At 41.0% G+C, this 19,087-nt stretch overlaps 3 protein-coding genes across 3 annotated transcripts; 1 reads left to right on the top strand and 2 right to left on the bottom strand.

Annotated features, from left to right (window-relative positions):
• Positions 1-95: 95 nt before the first annotated feature.
• On the bottom strand, positions 96-3,255 carry eIF3f1 (eukaryotic translation initiation factor 3 subunit f1). Its single transcript, XM_073092854.1, has 6 exons — positions 3,095-3,255; positions 2,743-2,889; positions 2,153-2,376; positions 1,490-1,615; positions 609-761; positions 96-257 (listed from the first exon to the last, which is right to left on the bottom strand). The coding sequence occupies exons 1-6, from the start codon at positions 3,207-3,209 to the stop codon at positions 183-185; spliced, it is 840 nt and encodes a 279-aa protein (XP_072948955.1). The 5' UTR covers positions 3,210-3,255; the 3' UTR covers positions 96-182.
• Positions 3,256-4,435: 1,180 nt separating this feature from the next.
• Positions 4,436-5,989, bottom strand: LOC140757258 (bolA-like protein 3). The gene is made up of 3 exons (XM_073092865.1): positions 5,774-5,989; positions 5,306-5,467; positions 4,436-5,204 (listed from the first exon to the last, which is right to left on the bottom strand). Exons 1-3 carry the CDS (start codon positions 5,819-5,821, stop codon positions 5,070-5,072), a joined length of 345 nt encoding a protein of 114 aa, XP_072948966.1. The 5' UTR covers positions 5,822-5,989; the 3' UTR covers positions 4,436-5,069.
• Positions 5,990-6,095: 106 nt separating this feature from the next.
• Positions 6,096-17,959, top strand: LOC140757244 (ribosome biogenesis protein BOP1 homolog). The gene is made up of 16 exons (XM_073092814.1): positions 6,096-6,329; positions 6,419-6,535; positions 6,832-6,906; positions 6,986-7,304; positions 7,425-7,587; positions 7,770-7,911; positions 8,501-8,683; positions 9,411-9,563; positions 10,600-10,767; positions 11,187-11,361; positions 12,116-12,331; positions 14,202-14,305; positions 14,880-15,053; positions 15,305-15,450; positions 16,440-16,589; positions 17,265-17,959. The coding sequence occupies exons 1-16, from the start codon at positions 6,243-6,245 to the stop codon at positions 17,416-17,418; spliced, it is 2,526 nt and encodes an 841-aa protein (XP_072948915.1). The 5' UTR covers positions 6,096-6,242; the 3' UTR covers positions 17,419-17,959.
• The last annotated feature ends 1,128 nt before the right edge of the window (positions 17,960-19,087 follow it).

The following is a 19,087-nucleotide window of genomic DNA, read 5'->3' on the forward strand; positions in this document are numbered from 1 at the left end:
ATTTGTATAGTATTACAATATGTTTTAATATAAAACATATCTATCAATAATACTTTAAAGGATCTCTATTCATTGATTAAATTAAACACAAAATATAAAAATGTATGTATTGGTTTATTCAGATAGGTACAGACTTAATAAGATTTTCCATGTTGCATTCGATACAAGTAGGCGGCGCGTGTTCACTGCGACGTGAGCAACGTTAGCTTCTCGTTGAGCTGCAGTTGCGTCTTGATGAGCTGCGCCAGCGTCACCACCTGCAACACCACACATTATAAGATGCCACTCTTTTAGGTCTATTGTGTACCTTCCGCAACGCGGCCTAAAGAGTTTACTATCAATTATCGTCACTTATCGATCGTACTAAGAATATATTTATATTTTTAAATATTAAAGTAGAAAATAAGCGCGCAGTCCATTTAATAGCATGTGGCTCCTGCCGTCCATGCGTCCAGATAGGAATCTGAGAGGAGTACAGCAGTTTTGAATCACAATAGGTTTTACCACTAAAGTTACACTTCAAGCTAGTCATATGTAAAGTACAATAGGGAATCGCTAATATTCACTGAATAAATGGGAATACTAAAGGGCACAGGGCGCGAGCGTACCATGAGCAGATCCTTGACGCTGGAGGCGAAGGAGTCCGCGAAGCTGTCGGCGGCGAGCGCGGGCGCGGCGTGCACCAGCGCCAGCAGCGCGCGCCCCGCCGCGCAGTGCGGCGCCGCGCGCTCCGCCAGCACCTCCTCCACGTACGACACCACCTTTACAAACATATCCGTCACTGGATACTTTCCTTTTGTAATATAGGAGTAGCAGACGAGCATGCAGTCCCCCTGATGGTGAGTGGCTGCTGCCGCCCTCGGACATCTGTTATCGACCCCAGATAGGATTAGATATTCCTACCTGAGGTCGGCCACAGATGCGCCGCTACCCCCGAGGACTACGCTGGATCGCCTCGGAAAAGTCTGTCTCCCTGCAACCATTCGGGCGACCTGACTCCCTGCCGCTTGCCAATCTCATTCATGTGACTGATGTTTATTCCACTTTATGTTGAACTACTTTTATCTGAGATAATCATGAGCCACAAGAAATTAAGTATATTTCATACAGTGATTTAAATCAACACCATGTGAGAGTAATCCATGACATGTGCAACAGCATGATCGAAATTTATTCTATGTTTATTAGGGAAAATACATTGTTATCCTTTTCCATGTTGCCTACCTTCTTAGTAGGTAAAATATTTGAAATAAGTTTCTTCAATATAAACAATGCTTCTTAAATGAAACCTATGGCTCAACTTGAGTATATATGAATACCATCACTAAAATACAATGGAGCTGGCTCTGTACAAGACATGTTCATAGTCCTGTAAGGCTCACATACAAAGCCATATATCAGCCATACCACCAAAGTCAGATATGTCTAAGTTGTTTACACCAATTTACAAAGTATATTTTAAGAACCAATAGTAACTAAGGCAACATACCTGATCCAACATAGAAGCTAGCTTTGACGCTGCCTCTGCAACTTGAGCGAGATCCATCATTGGCTGCACCTGCCTCGACCGACCTCCAGGGCCCATGGTCTTCTGACACAATTGTAAGCCTACAATCTGAAACCCAACAAATAATGTTCCTTAATGCAAATTCATATTCATCAACAAATTTTTACATTAATTCTAATAGTAAAAAGCATTCTAGTGGTAGCAAGAATAAAGTAAGAAATAAAGATTTAAAGGGTTTAAAGATTGATTTCGAAGCAAAAACAGTTTAACAAATGATATTGTCGTACACAGCGACAATAGTATAAAGTGTGTCGCCACTATTTACGCCCACCTTGAAATACAAAAATAAAATTAAGAATATACAGATTTACAAAAACTATTACAAAAATACAATTAAAGGGATTAAAGTTAAATGCATCTTAAATCTATGACAAAGTTCAATGCAGATGTGGTGAATGTGTTTTGAGTATGTTGTAAGAGTGTGTGTGTGTGTGTTTGTGTGTGGATGTGGGTGAATGTAGTCTCATATTTAGTAATTAGAAATAAATGACTCAGTCTCATCATATGTTAAGTTTTGCAAGAACTCCAACAATTTTGATTTGCATTCCCCATACCTAAGCTGGTATAAATGTATATAGCGAGTACCTCGGGTTCATAGCAGGTGAGCGAGACATCAATGGGAGTGAACATGCAGCCCTGCTTGCCGCGCGGCACGCCGAGCGCCACGCACACGTAGGCGCGCAGCCCCATGCGCGCGCCCGCCAGCGACGTGTCCAGCGTCACGTGCACCGGCGAGCGGCACTCGCGCGCGTAGTACTCGTGGATCACCGACGAGTGGTTGGTCACCTCGTTGCCTGTCGCCCACCAACCTGCAATGCAATTTGGTCAATTGAAACATAGATAAGTACAGATATCTAAGCTATTAAATGGCTAACAACACAAATTAAACTACTGACAATGCTCGATATGTAGAATCAACTGCGTACATCAATTGTGAAGTCAGGACTATGTGATTTTAAGCTTTTTTACATTATACCAATTCATAAAAATAAGGTAGGTAATAAAAAAGATAATAAATAAGGGCATATTTCCTCCCATTATAGTTAATATATTAATACTAATAATTATTTCCTTCGCTATTGTTCCATACACAAATAGAATATGCAGCAATATCAAATAATAAATATCTTTAGAAAGGTGGTAATAGTATTTACATAACATAGTATTGTACTCACCAACAATGTTCTCCGAGGCGTTGACACGACGGTTCAGCTCGTACACATCCATGGCATAGTTGAGCTCGGCCTCCACTTGGTCGGCGTGCTCCTTGTGCGGCACGCAGAAACAGTTCGTCACCTCCACCACACCCTTGTCCGACGTCCCTGCATACCAATTCAAATGTATACACCACAAGATCAGTACCTTACAAACTCCTGTTGTTACAGTACCAGATCAAACGTGTGCCTGTACATCCTAATAAGTTTTTGACCATAAACATGATCAAAACAAGTATCGTACAGGTTATGTGAATGACGTCGGCACACAATTTTTGTTTAGATAGCACGAATCGCTGAAGTTTATATTTACCAAGCAAGGTTCCGATAACTCGATGTGAATCTGCATTACGCCGCTCGTAAGCATCAACGATTTGAAACAAAACTACGGGATGAACTTTGACAACCAAGTTGAGCGCCATGTTCATTATTTTTGAAAGAAAGAAAAGTCAAGAAATAAAATTGTGTAGGTACTGACAATTTTGACAGTTGACTGTGTAAACATTGCCAAATGAAATAAAAAAAATACCTAAGATTTAATTAAAGTTAATAAAAAGCGTAAAAGCAAAAAAAAATATTTTTAATATAAACTTATCTATATCACACCAATTAACTTTAACAATTATTATATGTAACACAACATCGGCAGACGGAGCGTAGGACGCCCTCCGGCACGCTGGACCGACGACCTTACGTGGGCTGGTGGTAGTGGCTGGATGAGAGCAGCGGAGGACCGAGTGCTGTGGCACACCTTAGGGCAGGCCTATGTCCAGCAGTGGAATAATAAAGGCTGAAATGATGATGATGATGATGTAACTTAATAACGAATCCGTAATAATAACATTAAAACTTATTATTTGTATTGACAAATAACATAAGGTCTAACTGCGCGGCCATAAACTCGTCGAATGGCGAGGGAAGTGGGCAGGGCAATCGTGTGGCCGGGATCTCGTCATGCCGCTCGTTTACCGTTTGTTCATTTTGTCGGGTTTTAAGGGTTGGCTTTAAGGGGTGGGTACTGGTTCGAAAATATATAGTGCTGTATGTATTATATTTCAGTTAATTGTACTATATATGGTAGAGAAATAGTTACCATAAATCATTACGTACCAAAGATACTTTGGCAAAAGGAGATCTCCCGCCAAGCTAGGTGATCATGCCCGAGGAGCGGCCGTGCTCCGAAAGTCTCAGTTTGGAGCTTGTATATATGAAATGTGTTTAGAAAACTTCGATAACGTGATTCAGCAGCGTCATCTCTTGAGGAGTAGCGGAAAGTCGCTACAATACGTGTCATCGATAACCCAGATGTCATTATCATCCTCTTAATTTGTTTCATGGTAATATTTTCAAAATAAAAAGGTCATTTGAAAAATATGTCTTAGAGTACATTTTACAAATAGGTATCTAAAAAAATTTATTTACACATAGTTACATTAAAATTAATCGTCGCAAACTAAATGTAAAATGTACCTACTATATTTTTCCTAAAATACTTATTATATTTTTGTAGAAAATTACTATTTCTTCAAAAAAAAGTGGCAGCCCTACCGAGGCGAGTAGGGCAACGTGTGGACGCACCATTATGTGTAGGTTTACCTTTGTGGCCAAAGCCTCACTGGGTACTAAGTAATGGATGTAGTAATAAAAAACTTAATTTGTTGCAAAATTTAATTTCTGTAACTAATATCACAATTGCACCTAATTTAAAACAACGCAGAATAATATATTTCTGTAATAATAAAACTTTTATTCAATGAATACTAATTTAAAAGTAGAGATGAGGTAATTTAATTAAAAATAACAGTATTGATATAGGAGAGCTTGAACACCATGCAGAGTACAATCAGTTTGCTAGTGAACTATAAATTTCATTGGATCATAATTAACACTAACGATAATAACATGATGAATAAAAGTTAGAAAATTACTAATTTAGTTGACAACACATGGAGTTCATGTGTTGTCAACTAAATTAGTAATTTTCTTTCTTTTTCTTCTTTTTTTTTCAATTTAAACATATTTCCTTATTGTTTTCTTATCACTTTTATTTGAGTTTGTAGATCGCTGCATGGTGGATTAACATCAACCCTGGGCTTAGTGAGACCTATAAACAACTACATACATGAATATTACTCAAAGTTTATATGAAATGTACCCAAAGATATACCAAAATTTTTACCAATAATGATTGCATTCATAAATTCTATAAATTGGGGTATCCTGCATCAATGATGTATATTATATTTATGCATTATGTACTATCAAGGTGATAAAGTAATGTAGAATTTCTAGTCAGGTTGTGGTGGTGTGGTGTGGATTCGGATGCCATGCATTTCTGCAATCTCACTCTTAAGGGAATCTGTTACAAGGCGATGCTGCTTCACTCGAGACAACCCTGCAAATTCTTTAGCTTCAATACTTATCTGAAAAAGAAAAGTAGGGCATATTAGAGACACAAGTACAAAATGTTAATAATATAAGGTTCAATCATTTTACTGTATTATAGAGAGTTATAATTATGTACCTCAAACATAGCTCCACATCCCCCAGAGATATCCTGAACACTAACATATGTGATACCAGGTAGATTTTTTTTCAGGACCTCTGTAAGTTGCTGTTCTTTGCTGACAGAGTTGCGTTCGAATGCGCCCGTCGCTCCGTTAGCGCCAGCGGCGACAGCGCGGGACTGCAACACAAAATGCTAAGCGATAAACAACAACACATATTTACCATTTTCAACAATTATTAAAAATTGATTATTATTACATGTGGTGTAATTTCATCATTTCCTATCTCCCTAATGTGTATATGGACATTTTAAGAGGCTACTACGAAAATATTGGTAAGTCTTGCGATGTTACCTTATTTACTGCCCTCAACGTGCACAGTAAGAGAGAAGACAACATCAAATTTCCCTCTATCAAATCTTCCCTTAGAGTTCGCGTTGCAAAGCAATCCAATAAGATTCAGGAAACGATCAAACAATACTCACCAATCTATTTCTAACTGGTTCTAGGACTTTAAATAAATTTCGAAACATTATACCGTATTTGCTATCAATATATCAATCACAAACCACAATGCATTTTGTTAATTTACTACTTATTATTAATAATACATAACGTTGCGATCTTGCGGTTCACTTTAGCTTTACATAACATAACCTCAAACTTAATATTAACTCGATTATGTCAGCCGTCAGCTGTCACTTTGCATATTCTGTCACATTTTAGGACGAAGTGGTCTCCATTGGTTATACTATACTCTTTGGTCGCCTCATTCATCCAATGAATTCATTATTTTTGTCTTTGTGTCACTGTCAATGTCAACTTATTGTCAACTGTTCGGTGTGGAAGTGAACTTATGAACACGTGCAAATTAATATAAACACCGCAACAGCAATGTGCATGTTGTTTATTTTAATTAATTTAAACAAAGATTAATGTTTGATAGAAATAAAAATGCCACCATTCAAAACCGGTTTAGTTAAAAGAAAAATCACCGATGAAAAATCAGCGGAGATAGCTTCCGAATCTTTAAAACAAGAAGTTGGTGCCCAGTTGTTAGTTACCGCGAAGGTGTCAAATATGATCTCTGTGTATTTATAATAATGTAAATGTGTATCTTATTATTTTAGGAGGAAACAAATTCAGACGAAGGCGAAGATCTATTCGGTAAGGAAGTGGACGACGCCGAGGACGCCACGGATTCAGAATACGAAGACGCTGAGGCTGCGTCGGACACCGAACGAGATGTAAGTGATTTCGATTTATATTTCCTAATCCACAACCATCAAGAAAACAATTGATGCAGCGCTATAATACACCATTTAAAAGATACAAATTGTTATTTAAGTGCATGGTCTTATGTGGATTATTCGTAACCTAGGTTATTTCTATTATTTTACTTGATATTCTATCTGGCAGGGGTAACATACTGCATGTAACATTAAATTGTTTTAATTATGGTCACAGCACAGCATTTGATGGTGGGTAGTATTAATAGTTTGTCATAAATTATTTGTTAATTGTAATTTTGTTATTTTTGTAGGAAGTATTGTATGATGAAAGTGCAGATTCAGTGCTGGATGAAGATGATGTAGAACAAGAAATAAATAGTTCATTGGTAAGTACAACACTACAAGATATAACATCAGTATTAGTTACTTTTAAGGGGAAGATACAATCATATTAAATATCTTTAGGATGAAGGAGGAACAGAGGAAGATAGCAATGACGGTGAAACCGGTGACAGTTCAGAGGGAGACAGTGATGAGGAAGATGATCCCGATAGTGACAACAGTCACAGCAATGACAGTGGAGCAGAATCAGGCGCCCTGCCCACACCATCAGGCTCTGGTGATGACTCCACTAAGAACACACAAGAAAGACTAAAAAAGAAACAGAAAATAAAACTAAAAAAAATTGCAAAGGAAAACAAGGAGAAGTCAGCAAATAGTTTAGATATCTTATCTGACAAAATTAAAGAGGCCAAACTGCAAACAGAGCCAGTACAACAAAAAGGTATGTTCTATATTATTTCTCACCATTTTTCCAATCTTTCAATAAATTTTTGCTCATATTTTTGCTTTAGCATAAAAATACCTAAATACCTATGCAATTACTAAATGTGCATGTCCACAGATGAATATGAGTCTGGTGACACATCAGATGAGGAAGACCGTGTTAACACAGTGGGGGACATTCCCATGTGGTGGTACAATGAGTACTCACATGTGGGATATGATTTGGACGGCCAGCGCATTGCCAAGCCACCCCAGCGGGACCAGATTGATGAGTTTTTGAAGTATGTTTTCTTTAGTACTCTTTTGAGCCAAAATTATGCAATTTAATGTATGTATAGTATGCATCAGCAAAGATATAGTAACCACATTTTTTTATTTGAGATGGTAAAATAGATTATGGTCTATAGTAACTGTATTAATATAATATTTAAAAAATGTTAGACTTAAATGTTGATCTTTGTAGAAAATGTGAAGATCCAGAGTTTTGGAGGACTGTGAAGGATCCTGCCACAGGTCAAGACATCATTTTATCCAAAGAAGACTTGCAGCTCATAGAAAGGATACGAGCTGGAAGAGTGCCCAATGCAGAACATGAGGAGTATGAGGTATTGTTATATTAAATAAGCTTTAGAATATTATGTTGTATATTAAGTATGATTCCAAAGAATATTTGGAGACATGATTTTTTTTGTTTAGACACAAGGTTATTCTAAATCTAATTATGCATCGTGTAGTACTTGATAAAATGTCTAGATGGATTTCATGACCACAAGAATTTAGTTCCTAAAGTTTCTGCAGTACAAAAGTAGTAACACATGTGAAAATAGAATTTGATAAAATTATTATCTAAGCAGTGATGGCCTATTGGTTAAGAAAGTCAGCCTCTCAATTGAGGGGTCCGAGGTTTAAATGGTTATGTGCACATTCGACATTAATTATCACTTGCTAAAAGGTAAAGGAAAACACCATGAGGAAACCTCCATGCCTAAGAGATTAATAAAAAAAAAATCTCAAAGATATGTGAAGTCTACCAATATGCACTCTGCATCATAATCATAATCCTTCATTGCATGCATGCATAATCCTTCTCATTATGAGAGGAGACCCGTGCCCAGCAGTGGGACAGTAATGGGTTGGGGATGATTATCTAAGTACAAGGAAATAAATGAAATGACGTTCATCGCATATTTGCAGCCGTGGGTGGAGTGGTTCTCGCGCGAGGTGCTGGCCACGCCGCTGCGCGCGTTCCCCGAGCACAAGCGCTCGTTCCTGCCGTCGCGCGACGAGCAGCGCCGCGTCGGCCGCCTCGTGCACGCGCTCAAGATGGGCTGGACCAAGACGCGCAAGCAGATCGCCGAGGAGCGCAAGAAGAAGAAGGTAAAGTGAATATAGTAATAGCAGATGCACATGCAGTTCGTCCGTATATTCACAAATGCATATCACATAATGGCAGCACATACTCATACATAATAAAAACATACATATAGTATGTACTGCCATTTGTGAATATCTGTAATCTAGTAGGATTTAAGTTTAACCTTAAGGATGGGAACAGATGCATTGTTACCCCTGAAGACTAAGTTTAAACTGAAGAGATAAGTATTTCTATCTTTTATACCCAGTTTAAACTGAAGAGATAAGTATTTCTATCTTTTATACCCCTTAAAATAGAACACTGCATTGATAAGCATTGCAGTTATAAGACCATAATTATATAAAGGACATTCTGTAGATATGAATGGGGTCACAACTGTCACTGAGTAAGATATTATTTCGGGTCGATTTTATGACGTGACGGCAATAGTTTGTCCATCGCGACCGATATCGTCAGTTTAGTTTGTTCCAACTGTCACGCGTGTGACGGCAGTGTATGGACAAGTTTAAATGTGTTCCGTATTGCCGACGCATCGGCCCGTCAAAATCTCGGGTGCCGATCTAGCGGTCACGCCGATCTCGGCGGCCGGAATGACGATCCTCGGGTGACGAACGTACGTCTGACACGCGGCTATAGTAAATGATGTACCGCTACGTCGCCGCCGGCGCCGTCATCTCGTTCTCGCTTCGGTGACGGTAGCGGTGGACGTACACTCTAATGGTGTTGCAGGAGCGCAAGTTCTACGACCTGTGGGGCGCGTCAGCGGCGGAGGGCGAGGGCGCGGGGCGCGGGCCGCGCGCGCTGCCGGCGCCGCGCCGCGCGCCGCCCGGACACGCGGAGAGCTACAACCCGCCGCCCGAGTACCTGCTCGACGACAAGGAGGTACGCGCCCGCACCACTTCGCTCCTATTTATTTATTTACTCTTTATTGACCATGTTAAAAACTATGTGGTGCAAAGGGCGGACTCGATGCTGAATAGCATTTTCTCCCAGTCGACCTTAGGGATGTGCAGAAAAATTAAAGGCGGTAACTATACTTAAAATTAAAATAATAAAAAATAGGAAATAAAATAAAATGATAAAAACGGGAAGAAAGGATAACATAAAAAAGAGAAAGAGAGCTAAAAAAAGAAATAAGATATAAATAGATAAGAAGTAAATACATTTAAAATAAATTGCTACATGAAAATGATGAAAAAAGGTGTGAACACCATATCTAATGATAAACTAAATTACAATAATGAGCAAAGACATTCTTTTTAAAAGTGTATTTGGAGCACATCTTTCTAAGTTCACCATTCGTATGTATCACCGTACGTATTCACCATAGATAAGTAAAGATATCTCACCGCCTTTTTATTGAAAGAAGCCATTAAATGGCTTAAACGGCTGACAGTTTTGTCAGCCATTTAATGGCTACCATGGTGTAATTTACGCGGATCGATGCCGACATGCGCAGATAAGTGGTGCAAAAACACGAAATCGGAGAAAAAGTAGGGAGAAATATCGTTTCATTCGTAAATGATCTAAAAACTAAAAAAAAAAATATTTTTCAAACACGAAAATAGATGACAGTGACAATTTCAATTGTCAAGTCTAGTTTAATTTTCTTGTTAGGAGTGAGTAATCTTTACTAATCTATGGTATTTAGAAGTAATGTCCACAACATTTTTCCATTCTTTCACTATTCCTTCTTCTTGTCTTCCTACTTGTCATATTTTTTCTCCTCCCTCATCGTTTGATTGTTTCCCACTTTTTTATTTTAAAGCCCGCTCCATATTCTCGCGAGGTTCTTGCGAAAACGCGAGAAGACCCGATTCGTTAGGCTTCACATTCTCGTTTCTCGTGCTTTCCTCGCGTTCTCGCGAGAATGTGAAGCGGGCTCAAGTGTTTAATGTGACCACGTGTCCGTGCGCAGCTGCGCGAGTGGGAGCGGCTGCGCGAGACGCCGTGGCGCCGCAAGCTGCACTTCCTGCCGCGCGCGCACGGCTCGCTGCGCGCGGTGCCGGCCTACGAGCGCTTCGCGCGCGAGCGCTTCCTGCGCTGCCTCGACCTCTACCTCGCGCCGCGCGCCATCAAGATGCGGGTGAGCGACCACCTTGAGCGACCTCCTTGGCGCGAACTGTACAGTACTACTCCCTCCCCCTTCGAGAACTGTATCACCTATATATTCTCACTTGATACTTCAAACGTCAAGAGGTTTAAGGTGGTAAAATATTTGGTAAAATATTTGAGGAGTCCACTTGGCGCGTTGTCCCGTCGGGCTCCGCCCAGGTGAGCTTGAAACTCACCACACCATCTGGTGTTCACGACGGTATGCGACCACACATACCGCCGTCCATCCCGGGGTTGCTGGCCGGGCGGTTCGAGCTCCCACTCTTGCCGTCCGCAACCTCGAAAGCCCCCTTTTAGTCGCCTCTTACGACAGGCAGAGGATACCGTAGTCCTATTCTGGTTCCGGAACTACAGGGATAGGTGTATTATACCCTAACATTATGTTAACAGCTAACCATCAGCCCAGAAGATCTGGTTCCAAAGCTGCCGTCCCCGCGCGAGCTGCAGCCGTTCCCGACGAGCGAGGCGCTGCAGTTCACGGGACACACCGACCTCGTGCGCAGTGTGGACTTCGACCCCACCGGACAGTACATTGTGTCGGGCAGCGACGACGGCACGGTTAAAAGTGAGTCATTACTATTGTACAGTCTCTTGCTAAATAAATGCTGCCTGCAGCAAATGCACGGCTGCACCGTACAACTATGATGTAATTACAAAGTAATGTTGACAATACTGTTTAGCTAGATGTATTTGCTTTTATTTATACTTATTGTAATTTGTGATTTGATCCAAAAGTAAAAGATTTTTTTTCAGTTTTTAACTGATGAAAAGTATACCCACAATGTACATGTAAACTTGTCGGCCAGCGTTATATTGCATGGATAATTTCGCTTGACGGAAAATTGGTGCGTGTTGACCAGAATAAATACTAATATAAGGAGGCTAACGCATGTCCGATCTCCCGCGTAGTGCATCTGAAGACGATAAATTGTAGTAAATGAAATGCATTCTGCAGCGTTTTTTCTTAAAAAGAATATCAGTGTTTTATTACACGGATATTCTGTTTCAGAAAAAACAGATTGGCCTAGGAGTTTCGTTCGAACTAGATTACAATACATTACCTATCATTAACCTAAGACGCGTGTAGGAATGGGTAATGTTAGTGGATGTGGACGGTAGACGGTAGCGTCCGCACCAAACTGCTAGTCCGTTCTGAAGCTATTGCGCGCAGGTGTAGGCAGAGAGCCAACGAGGTGGAACTCAACTACAAGCATATACTTCGGAGCGGGCAGCGGGCCACTGAAATGTACAATTAGCTGGTGCGACGCGACGTGCGACGCGCCGTGCGACGCGTAGGTTAACGGTGTGTTTGCGTGCAGTATGGGAGGCCCACACGGCGCGCTGCGTGCGCACGGTGGCGCTGGGCGCGGCGGTGGCGCGCGTGGCGTGGGCGCCGCGCGGCCTGGCGCTGCTGGCGGCCGCGGCCGGCGCGCGCCTGCTGCTGCTGGCCGCCGGCCCGCGCGCCGCCTCCGCGCGCCTCGCCGCGAGGACGGACGAGCTGCTCGCCGACCCGCCGCCGGAGACCGACGTCGTCAGTGAGTATCGCACGCCTTGGGGTAACTCGGAAACTATGGAAGTTTTAGCGAGACCGACGAACGGGAATTGGTTTATATATACAGTCGTGGTCAACTAATTAGGGACACTCTTTGGTTAAACCGAATTGTGAATTTATTTTTATTTTCCAACGAGTCTAAACCATATTCCATATCTCTTACATGTAAGTATAATTAGTCATTTATGTGCCCGATTATACAAACAATAACAACTTCTTAAACATTAAACCTCTTTACAGTATAGCTGATAGATTATCGTAGTGCTATTTGTTCAAATAATGCTGGCTGGCCATTTAATTAGGGACACTGAGATATTGCGTTCTATTTTCAAAATTTGAATCTCAATACTTTTTTACTTCTTCTCTTATTGTTTCGTGGTAGTTTTGGCGGCAATCCCGATATTTATTTTAAGTTCTGAAAAATATTTTGAAGAAAAATACGAAATTACGAAATTTAATTACGAAAAATTATCATGAAGTTTGTTGTCGAGCATGGTTGGCCATACCGAAGGATAGCAGAACATTTAAATTGTTCAAAAACTATGGTATACAATGCAGTGCAACATGTCAGACGCAATAACACAGATTAAAAAGTGCCCAGAACAAAAAGATCGAGAAAAACAACTTCGCAAGAAGATAGAATGATAACGAGGTTAGCTAAGAAAGATCCGTTTCTAGGCTCTATTTTAATTAAACACGAAGTGTTTGGGACAGACGAAAGAGCTGGTGTCTCAGCGAAGACCGTTCGACGACGTCTGGTAGAAGCAGGGTTGTTCGGAAGAGTGGCTCGCAAAGTACCGTTGTTGAAGAAAGAACATAGAAATGCTCGTTTGGCGTTTGCACGTAAATATGGACATTGAACCTACGCCCAATGGCAACATGTATTATTCTCTGACGAGACCAAGGTTAATTTGATTTCTTCAGATGGAAGGCAATACGTACGGCGTCCAGTAAAAGCGGAAATGAATCCAAGATTCACAAAAAAGCAGGTGAAACATGGCGGTGGAAACATTAAAATGTGGGGTTCATTTTCTGGACGTGGAGTGGGACCTGTAAGGATAGTTCAGGGTAACTTAGACCAACATCAATACAAGGCAATATTGGAGGAAACGATGCTTCCCTATGCTGAGGAGCATCTCCCTATTATATGGACGTTTCAGCATGATAACGACCCGAAACATACCGCCCGTTCAGTCAAGTCGTTTCTTACCAGTCAGTCAGTATCGGTGCTAGATTGGCCAGCAAATAGCCCGGACCTTAACCCAATCGAGCACCTTTGGCATGAAATCAAGAAAGAAGTAGCCACTTATCGTACCACAACTTTAGATGAACTTAATGAAGCTTTTTGTGAGGCATGGGCAAACATTCCTGTCGAAACATGCCAGAAACTGATAATGTCTATGCCACATCGGTGTCAAGCGGTAATTACTAACAAAGGTTTTGCTACTGGGTACTGATTTTACACGTAATAAAATGGAGCTGTTAAAGATATTATAATACTGCAGATTATTAGTTTTGTTTAACTCTATTTTTCATTATAGTTTACTGTCTTTAATTAAATGTCCAGCTACAGAATTATACCTTAAAATTGAATACATGTTCAACCTTTGATATTAAATACTTTTTTCTATTTATTTATTCTTTTATTTACAGCCATTTAAAGCATAATAATCGGATCAAATTATGCAAATAATAGTTACTGAGAAATCAATAGGGTTTATTGTTTGTATGTACATAACCGGTTATTGTTCTTCACTATCTTGCATGTCCCTAATTAGTTGACCACGACTGTATATATATATATATATAAACAGTCGCCTACACTTATTGACATTAAACAATGTGCCTCGCAGTGGACGCGCGCACGGCGGCCTGCGTGCGCTGGGAGCGGCCCGACGCCGCGCAGTGGGAACTCGGCGTGCGAATCATCATCACTCACTTCAAACCCGTGCAACACGTAACTATTTATATTAGCCTTTTCCTTTAGTCTGTGATACATCATTACTTCCTAGGGATTAATCCTAATAAGTGAAACTATCAGATAGCATAATAATACAGGGTGCTTTGTTTTTCAAAATGATATTTTTTTCCACTTTTACTTTTACTTCGACGTGTGGTAATCGGCAGGTTACGGTGTTTCCCGTTTTTTATCATTATTTCCTTTATGTTAAAAAGAAAAAAGACTACGTTCGAGCATTTCTAGTAATTGATCTTTTTGATTGTGCAACAACATAAAAAGCTCATTTATGGTTTAGGATACCAAACAGGGTGGAAGGTATCTCCCATATCTTAATGTGCCGCGCTCGAGACACTCCCGAAATCCCCCGTTGGGCTCCCCAACTAATGGTCCGCATCTGCAGTCACATATCGGAAGATTTTAGTAAGAAGATTTTAAAATTAAGATTTTAATCTTATCATGAATTGTAGCCTGTAGATTGAAAAATCAATATAATTTGGGATCACTTCAGGCTCGAAATGGTCGGTGGGATGTTCCTCGTGAAAGCATAACGATTCGACTGTGTTCCGGGCAGATCTCGTGGCACGCGAAGGGCGACTACCTGGCGGCGACGCTGCGCGAGGGCGGCGCGCGCGCGGTGCTGGTGCACCAGCTGTCGCGGCGCCGCTCGCACCTGCCCTTCCGCCGCAGCAAGGGCCTCGTGCAGGCCGCCGTCTTCCACACGCACCGCCCGCTGCTCTTCGTGGCCGTGAGCGTGCTATGATATACTCTTATCGTATAGTCTTCCGAGCGGAGGGGGCGGTCTTCGATCCTGGGGGCCTCCGAGTACAGTTGCTAAAAGAAAGGTCACCGAATCCCAGGCGAACTTTTTACACTGGGGGCCGCCATTTAACTTTCCGCCCCGGATCTCCGACGACCTTAGTCCGCCACTGGGTATCTTACTTGCAAATAAAATTAGATTCGATGTGAAGAGTAACACGGCACGTGGTGGTGTCGCAGACGCAGCGCGCGGTGCGCGTGTACGACCTGGCGCGCGGCCAGCTGCTGCGCACGCTGCGCGCCGCCGCGCAGTGGCTGTCGGCGCTGGCGCTGCACCCCGCCGGCGACAACCTGCTCGTCGCCTCCTACGACCGCAAGTGCATCTGGTGAAGCTACATTTTGTATTTTTTAATATTTGGACCTGACGATGAAGCACCGAGATATGATGCTCCCCGATGGAAAGTAGTTAACGTCGCCCGTGGACATTTGCAACACCGGAGGAGTCGCCGATGCATCGCCGGCCTCGAAGGAGAGCTCCTTTTGCACCTTTTTTGAAGAGCCCCATGTCGTAGCGCTCCGGGAATACCTCGGCTCATTCCGCATCTTGCACGTCCGTGACGAGAACGTCCGTGCAAACCGAACCGTGGAGAACCGCCACGAGTCCAGTCGGTGTGGATGGAGCTTCATCCGTCGGCGAGTGGTGCGATGGAGGAATGGTCTACGTCACCGAGTCAAATAGTTCCTCGGAACACTCACCATTGTAAAGCCGCTAGAACACGCAAAGGGAACATGCCCTCTTAGCAATCGTCGCGACTCGTTGCTGTTCCACTGCTGGGCATGGCCATGGATCTCAACTTAGATTAAAAAAGGCTTAAGGATAGTCCTTAAATGTGTTTCTTCGCGATGTTTCTTTGAATTACTTTGAATTTTAGCTCTTTTATAATAATAATAGCCCTTTATTTCTAAATTGTATACATGTTTCGCTAAACGGCGAAAGAAAACATCGTGAGGAAACCAACATACCTTAGAGATTTATAAAAAAAAAATCTTAAAGGTATGTGAAGTCTACGAACTTGGCCAGCGCGGTGGACTATGGCCTAATCCTTCTCATTATGAGAGCAGACCCGTGTCCAGCAGTGGGACAGTAATGGATGAAGCTCGGACCCACCGAAATAGAAGCCGTGTTGCTAACCACAAAACTATCACTGCTTTGGCAATTAAACTGTCTCTTACTTCGGTATTAAATATAAATAAATTGTCTACTTCTCGTTAAATATAAATCATCGCCATCGCATGCATCGGATAAGATTAAATTGGATTATGTAATCGGTCAATAAAACATATAAAGTGAATACAAGACTATGTACGTGCGCAGGTTCGACCTGGAGCTGTCGTCGAGCCCGTACCAGACGCTGCGGCTGCACGGCGGCGCGGTGCGCGCCGTGGCCTTCCACCCGCGCTACCCGCTGTTCGCGTCCGCCGGCGACGACCCCTACGTCGTCGTCAGCCACGGCATGGTCTACAAGTGAGTTAGCTCACAATTTTTCTATTTAACTTTCGATTATTGGATATGCATTGATTACTGATTTTTTTTAAAGGAAACACCTTTAAAATATTTCCGTATCATTCATTCATTGGCATAATACCATTCATTCGTTTCAAATATGTTCTAAAACTGGTCAATTAGTTCTCTTTCATCATTTCCAAAATTGTTTAGCATGTTTTCCGATGATATTATATCTATTAAATAAATTGTTCACGTTTAACGTGCCAAACTGTATCGATTTTCACAAGTATAAGAAATCGATAAGACAACAAAATGGAGAAATGGCGCACCACCCACACATGGCGCTCAAAAGTATAATAGGGATGATTCATGCAAGTGTTTTTTTTTATAATATAGGAGTAGCAGACGAGTATGCAGTCCACCTGATAGTAAGTGGCTGCTGCCGCCCATGGACATCTGTAATCAACCCCAGATAGGATTAGGTATTCCTACCTGAGTTCAGCCGCAGATGCACCGCTACCGCTGAGGACTAAGCTGGAATGCCTCGGAAAAGTATCTCTCCCTTACCACACCTTTCAAACCGAAACACAGCAGCGCTTAACACTGCTGCCGTGAGGCAGAAATAGGTGTGGCGGTGGTGCCGCCGGACCACCTTCAAAAACCTTCAATACAAGGTTGCGTGTGCGTGCGCAGCGACCTGTTGCAGAACCCGCTGCTGGTGCCGCTGAAGCAGCTGCGCGCGCCGGCCGAGCGCGGCGGCCTGCGCGCGCTGGACCTGCGCTGGCACCCCGCGCGGCCCTGGCTGCTGGCCGCCGGCGCCGACGCCACGCTGCGCCTCTACTCCTGAATATACGACCCCTCTAACTAGAACCCCACTTCGACCTCTGATAACTTGTTTGATACTTCGCCGCCTTGAAATTGAATGAAGCCACGGCTGATTTCTCAGTTAGTTTTTTAATTCTTAACAAATAAAAAACATTTTTATATATACAACATAATATTGCGTAATTTACCTAATAAATAAATAAGTATTTCAAATATTTTAGGGACATTTTAGCACGGAGATGTGGCAAAACTTTTTCAAGCAACTATTTCAATTCTCAAAAGTGCGTCCATTTTCTTTTTAGTAGTGACTAATCTTTACTAATTTATGACTTCGACCATGAAAAATATAGTTTTGGTTATGAAGACTGAGAAAGACGAAAGAAGTAATAAAATTAAAATTTGTGTCAAAACTACGTTGTTACGAAGTAATATTATCTCTCAACAGCATCGAGATTCCTATAAAAAAATATTAATCCCTACTAGATTGATTTTAAGAATATAATGTTATTGTATGTGAAATGTAAAATATGTAGTATAAAAATAAAGAATCTGAAAGAACACTACTATTCTATTGTGTATTCTATTCTATACTATTGTGTACATTACTTGTTTTTCGATTTTGGCCTTTGATAAGTAATATAAAAAGATACCTCACCGCCTTTAAATTGAATTAAGCCACAAAAGGATGCTTAATGCTTTAGAAGGTTTAATGCTTAAATTCTTGACAAATAAAAAAATAGGCAAAATGTGTGTAAATAACTAATACTACGTAATAACTAATAAATAATTAAGTATTTAAAACATGTTCAAGTATTTAGAACTGAGACATGACAACACTATTTATGCAACAATTTCAATTCACTAAACTGATTACACTTTCTTGTCTGATTCAATTAATCTATGTATTTTACTCATCGCCTTTTTTTTGGCCAAAAAACTGAGTTGAGTCAGATTTCGGTTTCGGCCAAAAATCGGTTGTGCTCGGGCGTTTGACTAGTATCCGTTTCTTGACCTTAAATACGTCGACGAGCCTCATCACAAGCCCGATGTTTTTATTTATATTTTTATGTATCCCTATTGAATCAAAAATATAAATCAATAGAAATAACTGGTCTAAATGCTGCTCACTATATAAATCTCTTAATTCTAGAGCATTTTGTAAAAGAAAGTTCGATCCTGACTAAGACTGAGACCAAAGGTAATGCTTCGGTTACAACTGAAAAACCAGTTTCGACAGTCGCTAATATCATTTGAAATAAATAAAAGCACTATTTTCACATTAAAAATAGTCGTCAAAATTTTCCACTTTGGGAGTTTTGAAAATCTAGCAACATTATAATAGGGAATAGGCACATTTTTATTTTATTATTTTAAACCACTTATCACATCGTTTTAACATAGAAAAAAATATAAACAATTTTATTAGTGTTTGAAATATTTTTTTTTAATTATTTAAAGTATCAATAAAATTTGACACATTTGAACGCCGCCATTTTACGCTCTCTTTGAATGACGTCACGCAGCGTGATTTGTATTGGTATTGATGATAACTGTATGCACATAAAGGTATTATTAAACGTTTTCAGGTTTCATCGCTTTTTACATCATGGGAAAGGCTAAATAACCACTTTATAAATATTACCTAGAGTTATTGTGCAAAACCACTACTATAAATACATTATATAGTGTTA

This window comes from Epargyreus clarus, unplaced genomic scaffold (assembly GCF_041222505.1).
Source record: "Epargyreus clarus isolate Ecla_fem2 unplaced genomic scaffold, WU_Ecla_fem_2.2 ptg000001l, whole genome shotgun sequence".
Lineage (NCBI taxonomy): Eukaryota > Metazoa > Arthropoda > Insecta > Lepidoptera > Hesperiidae > Epargyreus > Epargyreus clarus.